This window comes from Dendropsophus ebraccatus, chromosome 3 (assembly GCF_027789765.1).
Source record: "Dendropsophus ebraccatus isolate aDenEbr1 chromosome 3, aDenEbr1.pat, whole genome shotgun sequence".
In the NCBI taxonomy this organism is placed as follows: Eukaryota; Metazoa; Chordata; class Amphibia; order Anura; family Hylidae; genus Dendropsophus; species Dendropsophus ebraccatus.
The window spans coordinates 23,022,049-23,041,590 of NC_091456.1; the positions used below are offsets into that span (position 1 = coordinate 23,022,049).

The 19,542-nt window shown below is 42.5% G+C and overlaps 1 protein-coding gene and 1 long non-coding RNA gene across 2 annotated transcripts in view; one reads left to right on the forward strand and one right to left on the reverse strand.

Moving 5' to 3' along the window:
- Positions 1–13,940, forward strand: part of LOC138785304 (clathrin heavy chain 1-like) — a 68,442-nt gene extending 54,502 nt beyond the window's left edge. The window contains exons 22-32 of the mRNA XM_069961119.1: positions 437–594; positions 679–843; positions 942–1,049; positions 2,064–2,231; positions 2,328–2,477; positions 2,563–2,694; positions 2,799–2,909; positions 7,445–7,615; positions 8,698–8,919; positions 10,094–10,166; positions 12,312–13,940. Coding sequence (XP_069817220.1) covers positions 437–594; positions 679–843; positions 942–1,049; positions 2,064–2,231; positions 2,328–2,477; positions 2,563–2,694; positions 2,799–2,909; positions 7,445–7,615; positions 8,698–8,919; positions 10,094–10,166; positions 12,312–12,448 — 1,595 coding nt within the window. The 3' untranslated portion in view covers positions 12,449–13,940. The remainder of the gene's footprint in view (positions 1–436; positions 595–678; positions 844–941; positions 1,050–2,063; positions 2,232–2,327; positions 2,478–2,562; positions 2,695–2,798; positions 2,910–7,444; positions 7,616–8,697; positions 8,920–10,093; positions 10,167–12,311) is intronic.
- On the reverse strand, positions 9,581–15,267 carry LOC138785306 (uncharacterized). The gene is made up of 3 exons (XR_011362093.1): positions 15,223–15,267; positions 14,332–14,427; positions 9,581–9,717 (listed from the first exon to the last, which is right to left on the reverse strand). It is a non-coding gene; the product is annotated as an uncharacterized lncRNA (long non-coding RNA).
- Positions 15,268–19,542: the final 4,275 nt, after the last annotated feature.

Sequence of the window (19,542 nt, forward strand, 5' to 3'; positions counted from 1 at the left end):
GACTGCTTTTATTTCTGTAGAAAAAAGTTTTTTTTAGACGGCACTTCTGTGTCTAGGGTGGTGCTCGCAGTAAAAGAGAAAATTGTAGCAGTATTATGAAAGCTCATTCTCGGCACTCACCATCATGCTTCACAAATTTTTATTGTAGAAAAAAGTCCATCACAAAAATATATAACAGCAACAGGACGTTTCGGCGTCAAGAGATTTGAGGAAGGCTTGACGCCAAAACGTCCTGTTGCTGTTATATATTTTTGTGATGGACTTTTTTCTACAATAAAAATTTGTGAAGCATGATGGTGAGTTCCGGGAATGAACTTTCATAATACTGCTTTTATTTCTGATCACCTTGATGGGGTATCATAGATTCCACGGTCCTATCCCGATTAAATCTTTTTGGTGATGAGGCTGCGCATTGTTGACACGTCTGTTTTTACAGGTAACTGGGAGGACCTTGTAAAGTTCTTACAGATGGCACGAAAAAAGGCCAGGGAGTCCTACGTTGAGACTGAACTCATATTTGCTTTGGCTAAAACAAACCGCCTGTCAGAGCTGGAAGAATTTGTTAGTGGTCCGAACAATGCGCACATCCAACAGGTATTATTGTGGATCATACCTTTCGAACACTGTTCAGACTGGATGCTGTTTTTATAGTAAAATTTTTTTCCTAATTTTTTATAGGTGGGAGATCGCTGCTATGATGAGGGCATGTATGATGCTGCCAAACTTCTGTATAACAATGTATCAAATTTTGCACGTTTGGCATCCACCTTAGTTCATCTTGGGGAGTATCAAGCCGCTGTGGATAGTGCACGGAAGGCCAATAGTACTCGCACATGGAAAGAAGTAAGACCTGTTTATGATCACTATGACTTTGTTATATTTTGTGACCATATGGGTTCTATAGTACTTTCATGCAGTCTTAACTGTATACTTCTTACCAGGTATGCTTTGCATGTGTGGATGGAACAGAGTTTCGCCTTGCCCAAATGTGTGGCCTGCACATTGTAATTCATGCCGATGAGCTAGAGGAACTTATCAGCTATTACCAGGTGAGTAACACATGGAACTGATTGATCCAGGATTCACTGTGGTATTAAATCTTAATATACTTGAACAGTGATCTCTTGGACAAAAAGAATATATGTACATTGTAGCTTGTAAATATATGATTCAGGTTTTTTTTGTGTATATGTACCTGATATGGGTTCAGATAGGTCCTGTTATTTTGTGTTTGTGTGTAGTCTCCCTTCTTCATTTAAAACTGCAGGTCTCCAATATGTTACTGTACTGAAGGGCCTTGCTTATCACTGATAAAAATCCGTCTGAAAACCGTATGCTATATGTGTATGTGTGTATGTATGTGTATATATATATATATATATATATATGTATATATATATATAATATATTATTATTTTTTTTAAATTCCATACGAACGTTATAAAGCTCTTGTTCAAGACCACAAAAAATGTTTAAAGGAGAACTCCGAAGTATTATAAAATCCAGCAAAGGGGGGGGGGGATTCATTATAAGTATTAAGGTACTTTTCCTTGTGCCTGCTGTAAGTTGATCACAAGAAACCTGCCGAAAGGCGGTTTCCCCCAAGTTGTGATGATGTCACCACTCTGGGGGGAAATGCGTCTCCCAATGGCGTCTCGCTCCAGTCACTGACTGGCTGAGCAGCCATTCTATCTGCCATGTCGTAATATGTCGGCTCCAGAGATATCATAGCCCAGTGGGGATCCCACTACTGGTGCTGCCACTCGCTGTGGGCATGGGGAGAAGTAAGTTAGTACTTGTAATCGATTTTCCCCTTGATGGCTGATGGATTTTATCATTTTGACCTAGACCCGACAGATCAAAACTGTTTAGCTTTTATGGAAGTAATGTCTGGAAGTCTTAAACCGCATCAATCATCCTATTTTTTGTGGCTTTCTAGACTTCATATCTAAAGGGCTAGGTATTGCTACAAGGCTAGGGTTTACCCCATCCCCAAAACGGTTGCACAGTACCAAGTATAGTGCTATACTATATGCCACTCATTGTGTGTCTCGCTTACTTAGGATCGGGGATATTTTGAAGAGCTTATTGCACTCCTGGAGGCTGCCCTGGGTTTGGAGCGTGCTCATATGGGAATGTTCACAGAGCTTGCCATTCTGTACTCCAAGTTTAAACCCCAGAAAATGCGGGAACATTTAGAATTGTTCTGGTCCAGAGTCAACATCCCCAAGGTAAGTCAACAAACCATTTTTAAGTTGGTGTTTTATACATTGGCCCATGTTATCTATTTGGTATTATTTTATCTTCCATTTTTGTGATTCTTATAGGTTTTGCGTGCAGCAGAACAGGCCCATCTCTGGGGTGAATTAGTCTTCCTATATGACAAGTACGAAGAGTATGACAATGCAATCATCACCATGATGAACCATCCTACTACCGCTTGGAAGGAAGGACAGTTCAAAGACATTGTCACCAAGGTACAGGACACCAGTAAGGTACAGTGTGGGTTATTGTCCATGGAGCAACTCTACTAAAGTCACTAAGCATTATGAACACTTGCAGGTAGCCAATGTGGAATTGTATTACAAAGCGCTTCAGTTCTACTTGGAGTACAAACCTCTTCTGATGAATGACCTCCTCCTTGTCCTGTCTCCACGCTTGGATCACACACGGACAGTCAACTACTTCTCTAAGGTAAGTATTCTCTTGAATTTTATTACTCTCAGAACCTCAGCAATTCGTTCTAATCTGCTTATTCAGGTTATTATCCCTACATGTAAAATCTGTCTTTCCTTTAGATGAACCAGTTGCCCCTGGTTAAACCATACCTGCGCTCTGTTCAGAACCACAACAACAAGTCCGTCAATGAGGCTCTCAACAACCTGCTGACAGAGGAGGAGGACTACCAGGTTAGAACAGTTTAATTCCTGTTGTCTATTGTAAACAGTAGACAGAATACAGTAAGGAATTTGTATTTATCTTCATATATGTCATTCAGATTAGGGTTTACAGTTTAATTTTTTTTTTTTTTTTTTTTTTTACTGCCACAAAAAAGGGCGCGTTTACATCACACAACTGATGGCAGAAATGCATCAGTTGTCATCAGGCGTCAGGTTTCCATTAACCATCAAGGCCGGCCGGCCAGCAGAACGCTGCAAGTGCGTCCTAATTGAAGCACTGCATACTTTGAACTGTCCCATTCAAGTTAATGGGATTAGTTCAAAGATCTCTTCCTCTGGCACTTTGCTACTGTGTCGGAGGGAAACACTGCCAGATCGCTGACCTGAGTGTAAACCTGCCCTTAAAGGGAATGTGTCACAAAGTTAAAAAAAAAATTGAAAATGATAAAATTGAATTTGTTATTTTTTTGTTAATTTGTAAGTGTGTTTTTATTTTTTTTACATGTAAGGAAATATGAAAAATGAATTATCTAATTTTTCATATTTCCCAGTGATGGCCCCTAGGGGGAGCTCCAGCAGAAAAACTGCTGGTAAAAGTAACCTGAAATATGGCTGTGCTGAAAAAAGAGGCAGTCTCTGCTCAACTGCTGTGACATCATCACCTCCCTCCTCTTTTCACAAGGGAACAAAGAGTGGAAAGGTGATATGTGTACTGCTGGGCAGCGCCATTTTGTTGTTGTCTGCATAGAAGTACACCTACAACAAGTCTCCCTAGCCCTTCATACTACACCTCAGTGTCACAAATTACACGGGTAGAGGAGGTATGTGTGTGTGTGTGTGTGTGTATATATATGTATATATATATATATATATATATATATATATATATATATATATATATATATATATATATATATATATATATATACATACACATACACACACACACACACACACACGAGTACAGGCTATTGCTCTCTGGTGTCACACATTACACAGGTAGGGGATATATACATATATATATATACACACATACAGGAGAGTACAGGCTATTGCTCTCTGGTATCAGCAGTGTCACACATTACACAGGTTGGAGATATATTATACACACATACAGGAGAAAACAGGCTATTGCTCCCTGGTGTCAGCAGTGTCATACATTACACAGGTAGAGGATAGATAGATAGCTTCACTATATCGAAAAGCAGCACTACTTTCAAGATGAGTGGGTGCCAGTAGGTAGGTCCCGACCACGGACCAAACTAATACAGTTCGGATAATACTCCACGGCAACTCCAATACGTGTCAAACGTGATTCAAATTTATTCCATCTTGTGATACATCAAATAAATAGTGCAGCACAGCAAATACAGGATGCGACATTTCAACAGTCTCTCTGGCTTGAAAAAGACGGTGAGAGACAGTTGAAATGTCGCATCCTGTATTTGCTGTGCTGCACTATTTATTTGATGTATCACAAGATGGAGTAAATTTGAATTACGTTTGACACATATTGGAGTTGCCGTGGAGTATTATCTGAACTAGATAGAGATAGATAGATAATAAATAGGAGATAGATAGATAATAAATAGGAGATAGATAGGAGTTGGAGAGACACTTTGCTCTCCTATATGCAGCCACCTCAGTGACACAAGAGCTGCTGACTGTAATAAGTGACTGTAACTCCTTTGCTGCAGTCAGTGATTGGTTACAATATTTCCTGCCTGTACAGATGTATCAATTACAGTGAAACAAATAGTTGCCAATAGTTCTGAATAACAGTAACTTCTGTCCTGGGAGCTGATAGTTTGGTGTATAGTTATAGAATCACTGTGGAGGATAATACATGTATGTACTGGTACCTTATCTGTCTGGGACCCGACAAAAACTCCCAGCATACACATGCAATATACTTCACAGTGATTATATAACTATAGGGGAATCCACCAAACAAACCATCAGCAGTTTCTTTACCTGTGTTATCACCTGAGCTCCTCCTGCAGCTGTAAATCGTCGGATACCAGTGCAGCCACTGCCTGATCACAGCACTCAGTCTGGCTCAGTTCCCTGCCCTGTACTCGGCTCATGTGACTGTGACCCCACAATAACTGAGTACAGAGCAGGGAACTGAGCCAAACTGAGTGCTCTGATCGGGCAGTGGCTGCACTGGTATCTGATGATTTACAGCTGCAGGAGGAGCTCAGGTGATAACACAGATCCCTTATATCTTGTACTGTATAAGACTCCCACTGAGGGAGCAGCGGCACGTAGACAGGGGAGAGCAGGGACACATAGGTGGGGGACAGCAGGAGCACATAGCAAAGGGGAGGGGGCAGGGGCACGTAGACAGGGGAGAGCAGGGACACATAGGTGGGGGACAGCAGGAGCATATAGCAAGGGGGGAGGGGGGCAGGGGACAGCAGCAGAATACAGACAGGAGGGAGAAGCGGCATACAGATGGGGGATAGAGAGGGAGAAGTGGCATACAGATGGAGGAGAAAGGCGGCATACAGACAGGAGGGAGAAGCGGCATACAGATGGGGGAGGGAGAAGCGGCATACAGATGGGGGAGGGAGAAGCGGAATACAGACAGGAGGGAGAAGCGGAATACAGGAGGGAGGGAGAAGCGGAATACAGACAGGAGGGAGAAGCGGAATACAGACAGGAGGGAGAAGCGGAATACAGACAGGAGGGAGAAGCGGCATACAGATGGGGGGGGAGAAGCGGCATACAGATGGGGGAGAGAAGCGGCATACAGGAGCGAAGGAGAAGCTGCATACAGGAGCGAAGGAGAAGCGGCATACAGACGGGAGGGAGAAGCGGCATACAGACGGGAGGGAGAAGCGGCATACAGACGGGAGGGAGAAGCGGCATACAGACGGGAGGGAGAAGCGGCATACAGACGGGAGGGAGAAGCGGCATACAGACGGGAGGGAGAAGCGGCATACAGATGGGAGGGAGAAGCGGCATACAGATGGGGACAGCAGCAGTATACAGATCGGGGAGAGCAGGGGGAATACAGACTGAGCCAGCAGCGGTACACAGAGGGCCAACAAATGTTACCAGGAGCAGGCTTCTCTAAAATGTCGCCACCACCCTCCCCCAGCTGTGTACTATGCATGCCTTTAAATATGCCTAGCACACAGCTAATGAAAAACATTGTAAGTGAACGGGACGGACTCCGTCCCGTTCACTTCAATGCTTTGTGTGTGCCGTACAGCATCTGTGTAAGTGTCGTGTAAAGACACCATACACAGATGCTATTCAACATGGCAGCCCCCTGTGGCCAGCATTACAGGGTTTTAAAACATTGATAGTACAGGAAAAATAAAAAATACCAAACCACTTATTTTTTATAATTACGTTTAAAGGGGAAAAAAAAAAAAGTGACACTATCCCTTTAAAGGGGTTGTCTGGGAAAAATTCATACTTGGCCATGCTGTCAGGGCTGCGGGGGACATGTCAGTAATGTATACTTACCTGTCCGCTGCTGGTTCCCAGGCCACCTGCTCTGCAATGCTATCAGTGTTTTCATAGCATATGATGTCCCATTCCCATATGAAAGGAACGGTCAGCATAGACTCTATGCTGATCAGCCATTTCCAAAAGTGAGTGGCATGTCATTGGATGCTTTCAAAACCCTGACAGGGGCACAGAGCAGGTGGCCCAAGGAACCAGCAGCAGAGTGAGCTGGAAAGGTAAGCATACATTACTGACTTCTCCCCAGCAGCATATCGAAGTATGAATTTTTCTCGGACAACCCCTTGTAAGGCATCTTTCAACAATTATTTTTCCAGAGTGGTATTATTTATCTTTGGCATGTGGTGATCCTGGAGCCCTGTCTGTGGATTCCAAGCATATGAAAGGCTTCTGTCAGTGTTGTGAATGACTATTATATACATATTTGTATAAATTATACAGTATTATATACTAGGGGGGAATTTATAATTGCTATATGTAGGTGGATTGGTGTAAAATTTGCGCAAATTTTAAATTTAAAATTTTTTACCTCTCCTCACATATGTTGCCAGTTAAGCATCAACCACACACCTTGCTACCTCTTCCCTTGTACCTCTTGGCACATTTATTAATAGCAATTTTGTTAAAAATCCACTCCAGTCGGGACCACACTTAGGGCCCGTTCACACTGAGTAAAACAGGCTAAAATCCCGAGCGGAACACGAGCCACAGACTCCACTCAGAATTCCGCCTGCCTCACTGTCTCAATGTGATGTCTCGCTCTCCGCTCAAAGAATTGGCTTAAATGGCTATATCTGTTATCTTGGCGGAACAGGAAGATTCATTAGCTTCTCAGTGGACTCAAAGGTCCATGTGCCTGTTTGATAAATTTGGTGCAATGCACACACGCACATGCGAATACCTCATAGCGTGGTCACAATACATTAAGGGGTTAATGTATTATTAAATTACAGATTTACTTTATTTCATCACTATACTGTATTTAGTTGGTAAAGTCCAGATTATATCTGCTAACTTTGTTCTGTGTAAATGGTTCTATAAATCATGTTTGTAATAACTCGCAGGGTTTAAGGGCATCCATCGATGCGTATGATAACTTTGATAACATCAGCCTGGCACAACGCTTGGAGAAGCACGAGCTGATTGAGTTCCGCAGGATTGCTGCCTATCTGTACAAGGGAAATAACCGCTGGAAGCAGAGTGTGGAGCTGTGCAAGAAGGACCATTTGTATAAGGTAAAACAGGGTAGAGTCTGAACAGCCATCTTCTAACACAAAGTGTGTGACTTGTGCAGAGTGTTCTAGGTCGACAGTGGTATTGAAAAGATCAAAACCTATTTTGGATCACGATCATTGACCAGCTCTTAAAGGGTTTATCCAGGCTTAGAAAAATATGAACACTTTTTTTTTTTTCTTCCAGACCTCTCCTGTCATAAGGTGTTTTTTTTTGTTTGTTTCTTGTTGTTTTTTTTTTTTTTTTTTTAAATCTAGGTTATATGCACACTAAGCAATTCTCACGGATTACGCCGCAAAAAGTGGGCGGAATCCACACGGAATTCCACCCGTGTAAATGCAATATTGCTCCTTTCCATAGAGAAAAATGGGATTTCCGACCTCCCGTGCACACAGAGGAAATTTCCGTCCAGAATTCCACGCGGAATACGCACGGAATCGATTCTTTTGGCGGATTCCGCTAGAGGAATCCTATAGAAGTCAATGGGGCTTGAATTCTGCTTGAAATCCGCTTGCTTTCTGCTCGGATTCCGCTCAAATTCAGCTCCTATTCTGCCAGAGCAGAATGGGCGAGGAATGTCAAGCAGAAATCTTTCAGCTACAATTCCCCGAGAATTGCTCAGTGTGCACATACCCCTAAATCTTTATTCTTTTTTTCCAATAAAAACAAACAGAATTTACTCCTGTCCTAAGTTTGGGTGTGAGTTTTGCAGCTCAGTTCCATTGAAGTGAATGGAGCTGAAGTGTAATAGCACACACAATCTAAGGACAGGGGTGGCGCTGTTTTTGTGCGTTTTTCTAATCCTGGTTAACCCCTTTAAGACGTCACTGTCATTCCAAACAACTTCTGTTAATTTACTAGTATATATGGTCTATATTTATAATATATTTAAATATTTATAATCTGTTTTTTTTTTTTTTTTTATAAATCACCTCATTTAACAAAAATGTCTTCTTGCCTCAGGAAAACAGCTCTAAAATCTTTGCCGCTAGGTGTCTGTGTTCTCTGCTTTCCACTGATCATTGTTAGGTTTAAAACATCTGGTAATAGCTTGAAGTTTATGCAAGTTTTTGTCCCTCTCCAGGATGCAATGTTATATGCTGCCGAGTCAAAAGATACAGAACTGGCAGAGAAGCTGCTTCAATGGTTTCTCGAGGAGGGGAAGCAAGAATGCTTTGCAGCCACACTCTTCACCTGTTATGACCTGCTGCACCCAGACACTGTATTAGAGCTGGCCTGGAGACACAACATCATGGACTTCGCCATGCCTTATTTTATTCAAGTCATGAGAGAGTACTTAACCAAAGTGAGTGTTTGTTTGTTTTTCTTTTAATATATAATTTTCTGGTTGAACAATACTTTGTAGGGATTAGGGTTATAAATTCCCAGGAACCATTTCTATGGTCTTAGTTAAGATCACATATGTGGCAGACAGACGTCTGCCGCTGCAAACAATCTTGTGTGTAAAATGTACTAATAGTGGCTGGCAGAAAGCTAAAATCAGACTTTTTTCCAACCTTTATCTTATCTGTGTGGCCAGTGTAACCCCTGATATTTACTTTACTTTCAAGGGAAAACACAATGGCTCCTGCAACCTTAAAGGGGTTATCTGAGCACTAAAAAATTTATGTTTTGTTGGGGGTTTACAGAAAAAAAAAAAAATACATACTCTCCTACCTCTGTCCCTCAGAGCTTCCCCTTCTTATTTTCCTAGAGCACCCGCTACTTCCGAAATAGAGTGTTAACAGCAGTCACTAAGTGAGGCGGAATGCTGTTGCAGGCAGTGATTGGCTGAGTGAACCAAAACGTCTATAATGTTAAAAAAAATATGTCAAACATTTTGATTGGTCAAGGTCTGGGTGTTCTCACTGATCAGTAGAATGAGCCAGGAGAAGCATGCAGCTGTGCTCTTCACTCCCCACTGCATGAGACAAGCTCCATTAGAACTATATTGAGCTTGTCTCTTTCAGTGAGATGTGGAGTGAAGCACACAGCTGCATGCTTCTCCTAGCTTTATCTACCAATCAGTCGAGGTCCAGACCCAGGAACACTTTAAGGATGATGTTGCCATTGTGTGTCTCCTCTTTTTGGTTCAGTTCTGGATCTGAAAGAAAGAAAACAATGAAAAATGACATGTATTTCCAGCCATTGGACTGCTTCTCTGCTTTTTTCTGGAAAAACACCATATTTTGTTGTATTTTCCAAGAATTTTTCATACATGTGTAGTTCTGCATCCTCAGATCTACAAGTAATATATATAGTACTGGGAGGAATTAGGGATCTTACTGATGCAGTAAGCTTTCACTCCAAGGACTATTGTGTTCCCGTTAGGATCAGTGGGGATCGCAATTAGTTTGTTATGAATAGGGGATATTGAGCTGAGATGGTAGTACCCCTTTAAAGAATTACTGTCATATAAAATAAAACTTTTGACATGAGATGTGAAATACCTCTTTTTAATTAATTTTTTTTTTCAACAGGTGGACAAGCTTCATACTGCGGAGAGTTTGAGAAAGGAAGAGGAACCAACAGAACAAACACCAATCGTATTTGGTGAGTGTTAGGCTGGACTCGAACTAGGTACAGTATATTAGAAAAGGAATTATCAGATGCTGTAATAAAAAAAACTCAGGAGGTAAAATGAGGGAAAAAAAGGCCTTAACTAATATACACTAAATATACTCTACACTATGTGCCATATGCACAAATCCCCCACCGTACAGGTAAATGTATCTAGGCCATTCCATACAGCAGTAAACCTATAAAACTTTATACCATGAGGGTATATATTTTTTGTTTTTAACATGAGTCTATGTGGATACTAGTAAGTGGCTTGCATCATAGGTATATGTTGGGGTATTCACCTGACGTACACTTTCGACGCACACCACAAGACTTAGTATTAAGAGGGGTTGTCTGGGACATTTCAAACTAGCATTGCAGTGAGGTCTGTGGTTGGTTGTATGTTCTGTACACACTTTTATTATGTTATTTTTAGCTCCTCTTGTGTTCATGTGACCGCTCTGCCTGTGATTTCTTAACTTCCTGTGATGTCACATTCAATATCTGTTTCCTGTTCCTTCCAATGAACATTATGACAGCTGGAGTCATCAGGTGGGCGAGGCAGGTGTCCCCATTGGCTGCCTGGAATTACACCTTGATTTTAGCCCTGCCCCTGTAGGTGGAGCTTAGTAGAAGCTGTAGCAGAAAAGGCAGCCTGTTATGGAGGAGAGCAGAAGCTGATAGCTACTTAGTGGGTGTTACACTGATTATCCTTGTTGTCTTGTAGTGTTAGAGTCCAACAAGGTAGCTATCAGCCCTGCTCTCCTCCATACAGTTTATACTGAGCTCCTGTATTAGCTCCGCCTACAGGAGCAGGGAGAAATCATTGTGTCATTCCAGCCAGCCAATGGAAGGGACACCTGCCCCACCTGTGATCATGATTAGTAAAAGGAACAGGAAACAGAAGATAGACAATGTAACATCATAGGCAGAGAAGAGGTTATGTGACGGAGAACACAAGAGGAGCTAAAAATAATCAAAGTGTATATGGACCATACAACACCCACATAAGTCAGTGCAATGCTAGCTTAAAGTCAACCCCTTTAAAATAGATCTACAGAGGTAGCAATAAGGAGGTTTTGGTTAGTTATTTGCCTTATAAATCATATATAATCTTTGGGCACAGAATTGGAAGTGCCCTTTTAATTTCACAAGACATCTCCTTGAGAACCAGTCTTTAGGCGTGGGCTGTACAAATACAGCTATATATGTATCAATGAATCTGCTATGGTATAGTGTTTGCGTTACAAAGTAAACTACTTGGAGGGCATTTCCCAGAGGCCAGATTACAGATTACATTCTAACTAGTTGTTCAGATACATATTGTCTTGGAGAGTTTAGGTAAGTTAGAAAGTTCATCCATTCTTGCTTATTCCCCTGCAAATCTGCTGTTTGTCAGTGGCTTGCTGCCCTTGATTTGGAAAGCAATTTAAATCATCTGACAGACACGTAGGTGATGCAACCCTATAAACATCTGATCAACATGTGTCCAGCTATTGAAACCCCTGTGATCAGGTTAATGTGTCTATTAGCAGGTCTATCCTAATTGCACAAATTGATAGGGATTGTCCCGGTGGGTCAACGCTTTAACACTGTCCTTCAGAAATTAACACAACCGGGTTATCTTATTGAGGCAAAATTGTGAGTTTTATCTGTATTAAAGGAGAAGTCCGGGCAAGACACTTTTTTCCCAATATTCCCTGGGAGTGGTGGGTAAAAACGAGAACATCCACTTACCTCTCCTGCCTCCAGCACTGACGCCAGCTCTGGTCCCTGGCCGCTTCTGGTGGTGAGAAGGGATGTGATGTGGAAAGCCCACTCAGTTCCCTTCACACCACCATGAGGCGGCCAGGGACTGAAGCAGCGGACTATGGCTGGAGGAAAGGTAAGTGTATGTTGGCTGTATCCATGTATTCCTGGCAGCCCTAGGGCAGCATCCAACTTCTGCAGTCGCTGGGAATCAAATGGCGAGCATTCTGGTTTGAAGAATGTCGCCGAACACAAACGATTTGACAAATCTGATCAACACTGATCTCTCAGCTACTCTGATCAACTTTCTATCCCATTAGAAAAGTGTTAAAAATGCAGGAATCTTGTCTTACTGTAGCCATCTTTTTTTTTTTTTTTTTTTTCTAGGTCAACAACTGATGCTTACTGCAGGCCCTAGCAGTGTGGTGCCCCCTCAGCCAGGCTTTGCGTATGGATATACAACACCACCAACATTCACTCAGCCTCCCCCTTCTGTTTCTCCTGGCTATGGGTTCAACATGTAATGAAGCAGTATTCTTCCATTTCCACGTGAAATACACCGCGAGGGACAGTTTAGCCCGCACTTCAGGCAATGACTGTAGTTCATCTTGGACACCTTTATTTATTACATTTGCTCTACAGATTTACCTGGGGCAGGCAGCTTTTCAGCCATTCACTACCATAGTTCACTAACTTGTGTTTTATTTTTATTTTTTTTTTCTGTATGGAGGGAATGGCCTAAAGCTGATGTCCCTACTGATGTCATAACTATTAGACTTGCTAACAGGGCAACCATTACGTACTGTATACCGCTCGACACAAAACATGGCAGCTCATGTTCATGCACAAGCCCTTACTACTCGCTGCATCATCAGTCCACCTTAAGTGGTCAAATGGACAGTCATGCCAGATGCATATCCCCCTTCTTGTTCCAGCTCTCTCTCTCCAGGAGCTGGAGTCTCATCTGGTGTCACAAAGTTTTATTCAAACGCCTAACGTTACATCTTACCCACTGTTTTTCTGCTGTTATAAAGGGGGGGGGGGGGTGTAAAACCAGTACTGTTTAGGAGACCTGCCAATGTTTAAAGCTTGTACAGTTAGCCGTATGTTAGACTGGCATTGCTTGTGTTGCAATTTTGCCCTGCTACAATACACATGATATCAAATACAGTAAAAGTATAAATCTATTTAAAAAAAAAGAAAAGAAAAGTTCTACCCTCTTGTGTCTGGTCAGAGCCAATATTTCCCCGGTGTCATTGTCTCGATAGCAGCACTACATGGCAGTGTGTTATGGTCTCCTGATGGTAACCATAGTGTTAAGCTCCAGAGAGGTGAGAATAAGCAGTCCACTTTAGCCGTTCGGGTTAATGTTTACTCCAGTCACCATATTATTCTGCACAAAAGCCGATACAAGGTCATTGTACAGAGACTGTGTAATGTTGGTGTCAGCTATAAATGTTAATACTATAGTCTCCTGACCTGTATGTTGAAACCATGACATTCATTTATTTTAACATATGTATGCAGCAACAGGGTTCTCTCCGACATGCATGTCTTTCTGGGTTAGGATGTGTAAGATGTACTAAAAAAGTTGCAGAGACCTTTGAAAAGTTTACAAAAAAGATTGAATATTAAAAACAACGTTATGGGATTACCGTTTTTGTGGGCTAGTTCACAAACAGCATGTTCTACTTAGGGTTTGAAACTCTGTCAACCACAGAACCCAGGTAAAAGAACAGGAGACATTTTTCATTTGTGCTTATATCTGCTCACCTTCCTTAAAGGAGAACTCCCTCTGGGACCTATTTTTTTTTTAAATGCCCGGGGAGGTGGTGGGCGCAAACAATAACATTCACTTACCTCCCTGGCTCCAGCGCTGCCACCTACATATCACTGCTCCAGTCCTTGGTTGCTTCATGGTCTGGAGACAGGACTTGGGATGTGGCAGGCCCACTCAGCCATTCAGTGGCAGAGGCGGGACACTGCTACAGCCACTGAATGGCTAAGCCGACCTGCCATGTCCCAAGTCCTGTCTCCAGACCAGTAAGCAACTGGGGACTGGAGCAGCGGTATGCGGGCAGCAGTGCTGCAGCCAGGAAGGTAAGTGGATTTTATTATTTTCACCCACCCACTCCCTTGGGGAAGGGGGGGGGGGGTTGAAAAAAATGGGTCCCAGTCGGAGTGCTCCTTTAAAAAAAATGTAAAAAATATAGTACTAAAACATTTCTGTTCATTGGGGGTTGTCTGAACCCACTGTACCATCATCTTGCAAGACCATTTTCTTAATGCTTTTCTGCCGAGCCTTTAGATACGTCTGCTGAGACCAACTATTTTACCTAGATTAGTCAAAAGACCGCAAGTGGCCTCCCCGAAATGTGTGCTGGTCAACTTGCCCAATCCCTTTTACCTTTTGGGAAAAAAAAAGTCACTGCCATAGGTTTCTGAGAGTTGCTTGTCAGCTTCTTCTGTCAAAAGATTTACAGCCCGGATGCTTATGGTGGAGCTGTGGGGGATAGTTTTTGGTCAACAATTATATCTTTGACATCAGGCAGGCCAAACATTTCATATGACAAAAGTTTTGATCTTGGATCTGGGTGATCCACAGATCATTAGACAGAGCCCATAGCATGCTGCAACGTGCTACACTCCCCGGCTCACTGCCTCTTCCATTTCGCTGCTGGTGATGGTCTCTGTTTTTATGGGACTTTTACACAGGCCAATTATCGTCCAGGAGAGTTGCATGAAGCGCACCTGTAGCAGATAATTAGCAAAGTGTTCAGCTGAGGACCGGCAAAACGCCCATTCCTCGGCTGATCATGTGTTTAGAACATGTTTTAAAACTTATTGGCCACACATCTTCCTGTGTAAACAGGGGATGTGAGGCCAATAACGAAAAATGCAAAAATACATATATCCATGCTTGCAGATCACAGTACATACTTAGCTAGTGCGCTGCTGTGTGATCCGGCATCCTCTTCTCCAGCTACTCCTGTTCAGCTGCTGCATCTTCAGGCCACTGCCTCCTCCAAGAATGATTGCCAGCCGGAGGAGGTGGGGCCTGAAGACGCAGCGGCTGTACAGGAAAGCCAGAGAAGAGTATGCCGGACGACAGCAGTAGTGCACTAGGTGAGTATGCACTGCTGTGTGAACTGGAAACTGACAGCATAGATATATGTATATCCATGATGTTGGTTGCCACGGCTGCACAAACGATAGCTGAATCATTCGTGCATGTTGACAAAATCATTTAATGTAAAAGGACCCTAAGTTGTTTAGGGGAGGATGGTATGTCTCTTACCTTCCTGCTCTGTGCCGTTCCTGTGCTGTTAGCGGTGTAATCCTCGGTCTGGAGCACTGCCCCGCCCCCATTGTGTGGGCCGGCTTGCTCAATGGGGGCGGGGCAGTGCTCATAACAGTGCTCTGGACTGAGGATTACAATACTAACAGCATAGGAACGGCACCAAGGAGGGAAGGTAAGAGACATACCATCCTCCCCGGCGCCCTGTGCACAATAGGGGGCTATCAGCAGGTTAGATTTGTGTAACCTGCTGATAGTTCCCCTGTAATTGTCCTGTAGGTTATAGGTCTTTCTAGGAGCCTACAAGCTTTCTGCATACTACTTGAGTTAAACATATTTTGCTCTGTTCACACTTGCATTAGTATTATTCCATCAGGCTTTTTGACGATTAGAGTAGCGACTATCCTACAGAATTGTATCTAGGAGGGAAAAAAAAGTCAGAAGAGAAAAAAGGCTGACATGTATTTATGGCCCTTGTAGAAACAGAAACTGTAATGTCAGCATGAACAGTGCCTAAATCCTATGGAGCCAGCTTCCCCCGGCAGTAAGGAGGCATTCACACATTCCAGGATAGCAGTCTGTTTATACAATGTGCTACGGACCCGAATCACGGAGCTCATAATGATAGATGATGCCGGGAGTTTCGAAACACTTTAAACCTTCACCACGCTGCTGTATCCGTACAGTGGTGCTAAGATTTTAATTGTTTTGGAACTCCCGGCATCATAGTAAATCATGGTACCAGAAGCTCCAAACTCCGTTCCCTAGAACATCTTCCTTGCACGGACCTTAATCACATGACGTGTGAACGCCCCCTAAGTGTAGGGTCATTATAAGAGATAAAGGTGTCAGACCTGCGACCCTCTACCTGTTGCCATACTACAATTCCTCTCGCTGCTGGAGGGAAGCACGTGTGACACCTACAAGAATATAGTAAGATATCAATCAGCACACAGTATAGATTTTTTTTTTATTAAAAAGCCAAAAGGTTGGAGTTTATGTTAAGGTTAAATTCACACTAAGTTTTTGCCCTTCAGTAACAGTACGTGTTTTTTAACTATAATTATACATATATTTTTAATCTCCCAATGAACGGCATCAGAAGGAAAGGATGTTATTTTGCACACAAAAAAAGTATGTTCCATATCATTTTTTTTTTTTTTTTAAGGGTTGTCAAGGTGTGTTTAAGGGTGTTTTTCCTCCAGAAATAGCACCACTTTTGTCCTCCGTTTGGTTGTGGTTTTGCAGGTGAGTCCCATTGAAGTGAATGGAGCTGTAATACTGACGATAACCTGAGGAAGAGAGCCGCTATGTTTTTTTCTGATCCTGGATAACCGCTTCCTTTTTTAATGAAATGTACGGCAAAAACTTAATGTGTACGACGCCAGGTCTTGGAGACCATACTTGAAGTCCCTGATACTTGGTCGGTTACGTTCCTTTGTCTCATAAAAGGGGCATTTTGTGTTCTATGCCGCATTGTACTTACCACCTCAGTGTTTTCTTTTGTGTTATTTAGTGTTACTTATTTTTACATGTTTCCTTTGAACTGTGTCTGTCACCCCATCTTATTTTATGTACTGGCGTTAGATTTCTCTGTATTTATGGCTATGGATGTTGTGCTTATTCTCATAATAATGGATTAAGCATTTAGTAATAAGAGTGTATGCTGATGCTCCCTGTCCCTGCTGTATTTTGTGTACAGAATGCCATGGCTGCTGATTTACATGTACTCTGCCTGCATATGTAATGGTTGAAACTGGAACCTCAATAGAACATGTACTGAACTCTGGGCTGTTCAAAGTGACAATGAAAATTGTTCCGTATTTTCTGACCTACATTTGAATAAATCGTAAATATTAACGTTATGTGCTTTCAAGGTAAATCAGGTTAACTGAAGTCTTAAAGGAAACCTTTTACCCCGGCACCAGGGGCAGAGCCACCCGACCCCCGTCCTGCACATCCCACTCCCGGATCCCAGAGAAATCGCCACCCGATGGTCTGCGCACGCAATATGTAATTGACAAGAGATGAGTAATTACATACATTCACAATTACATATCACCCATATTTGAGTCACAATAAACAAAGATAGGAAGGGGCCACTAAATTGTTAAAATTAACTATTCAGCCCCTATTACACGGGGAGCAAGTGAGCGCTGACCTATCAAGTCAGCGCTCCTTTGCTTCTTGTTCCCCACTTCGCTGCCAGCGCTGTTACACACACTGACGGTGAGCAGGTAAGGGGGGGGGGGAGATTTTTTAAATAGAAGTAAATTACAAATCTAAATAACTTTCTGACACCAGTTTATCTAAAAGAAAAAAAAGATTTCCTCTGGACAACCCCTTCAATGGATGTGTGGAAATTCACAACTGACTCTTTCATAGGGGGGGTCTGGGGTTTCCAAACAGGCACTCACAGGATGTATGGAAATGTAGATGTATGGAACATTTTAAATGTATACGGCACCTATATTGACACACATGCATCATGCATCACATTGCAAATATTGGGGCAGTTTTTGAAAAAGTCATCTCCTAAAGACGAACAGTGGCTGAGATTTATAGATTGAAATTACAATCTTTAATTTGTGAATAACGTTATAACTGGATTATGCTAGGTATATTTCTTTCCTAACCCCTCATAGAATATTTATTTTAAGCCATCCTGACCCCTTTTGCAAATATTTCCAGACAAACCCTTTAAGGTTGTGTAAGAACGACGTCCGTTGCGTCATCCAGCAACGGCCAAAAATACAGTGTGTGAACATGGCCTAAAGAGAAATTGTTAACTCTATGGTCTACTCCTGGTAGCTGTTTACACAGTTATAAAATCATGGAGGCTGTGCTAAGCAGCAGCATGCAGACCTCTCTCCCTCCTTGTCCTGCATGATTGACGCCAAATGTACATCAAGCATGCAAGCTAACAAAATCCTTTTAATTATTCTTGTTGTAAAACATTTACGCTGACAGTACAACTATAGCAGGCTTGGCAAGTTTTACATACAAACTGTTTACCCTCCAGATATAAATCTGTCTGTTCGCTCTACAGCAAGGTAGTAATGAAAATGTGAGGCATTGGTGTCCAATCTGTGAGGTGAGTGCCACCCATTTATTTTACCAATTACCAGACAAACCCTTTTAAAGGGGTTATCCAGCGCTACAAAAACATGGCCACTTTCCCCCCTCTCTTGTCTCCAGTTCAGGTGCAGTTTGCAATTAAGCTCCATTTGCTTCAATGTAACTGAGTTCCAAAACCCCCTCTCCAAACTGGAGACAACAGTAGGGGGAAAGTGGCCATGTTTTTGTAGCGCTGGATAACCCCTTTAAAGGGAATCTGTCAGCTCTTTATCAGAGCTAAACATGGCTGAGCTGCAGCATGCACTCCTCCTCCCTCCACCATCTCTCACTACCTTTTAACTTTTACAATCTTTTATTAACATTTTCTTTTGACAAATTACAAAAACATTATTATAATTGCTAGAAACACGTCTCTCCCAACCTTGCATGATTTATTTATGTATTGCTGGAAACAAAACCCTGTAAATTAGTCATGCTGCGACACATCACTTCTTTCTCTTCCATTGAAGTCAATGGGTGCAGGAGCGGTGTTATATGTTTCCAAGTGTAAATCTCCATAAAAACATTAAGCACCTCAGGCTGCAGTTCTCTCAAGCTGCCCCTCCCCCCCATGGACCATGGACCATGGACCATGGATTAGGTATGTATGCAGTTTAAGGGTATAAACCCACACACCGTATAAGCAGCGTATTTACTGCTGCGATACGCAGCAAATACGCAGCAAACACGCAGCAAATACGCAGCAAAAACGCAGCAGATTATATCTAAATAACTGAACACAGCATCAAATCTGTACCAACAAATCTGCTGCGTATTTGCTGCGTATTTGTTGCGTATCTGCTGTGTATACGGTGTGTGGGTTTGTACCCTAAACAAAGGCTGCAAGGACATCGCTAACGATGTCCCTGCAGCCCTTGTTTAACGATTATCGGGCCGTGTAATAGGCCAAGTAAACGAGCAACGGTCTAGCAGATCGCTGCTCGTTTACAGGTATTATCAGGCCTTCATCGGCCCGTGTAATACCACCCTAAGGGAGTCACGTCATGGAGGGGCTGGGGTTTCTTCCCACTAAGGGTGGGTCGGCCCGCCTCCAGTGCTTTAGCCTGGGCCTGGTGGTACAGTCACTTTAAGAAATCTTGCTCGTTTACGAAGTTACAGTTTAAAAAATTTATAGCTTGTTGTGCAAAACACTATCAAACCGAGTTACTTGTAATCCGATGTTTCACTGTATATTCCTATGTC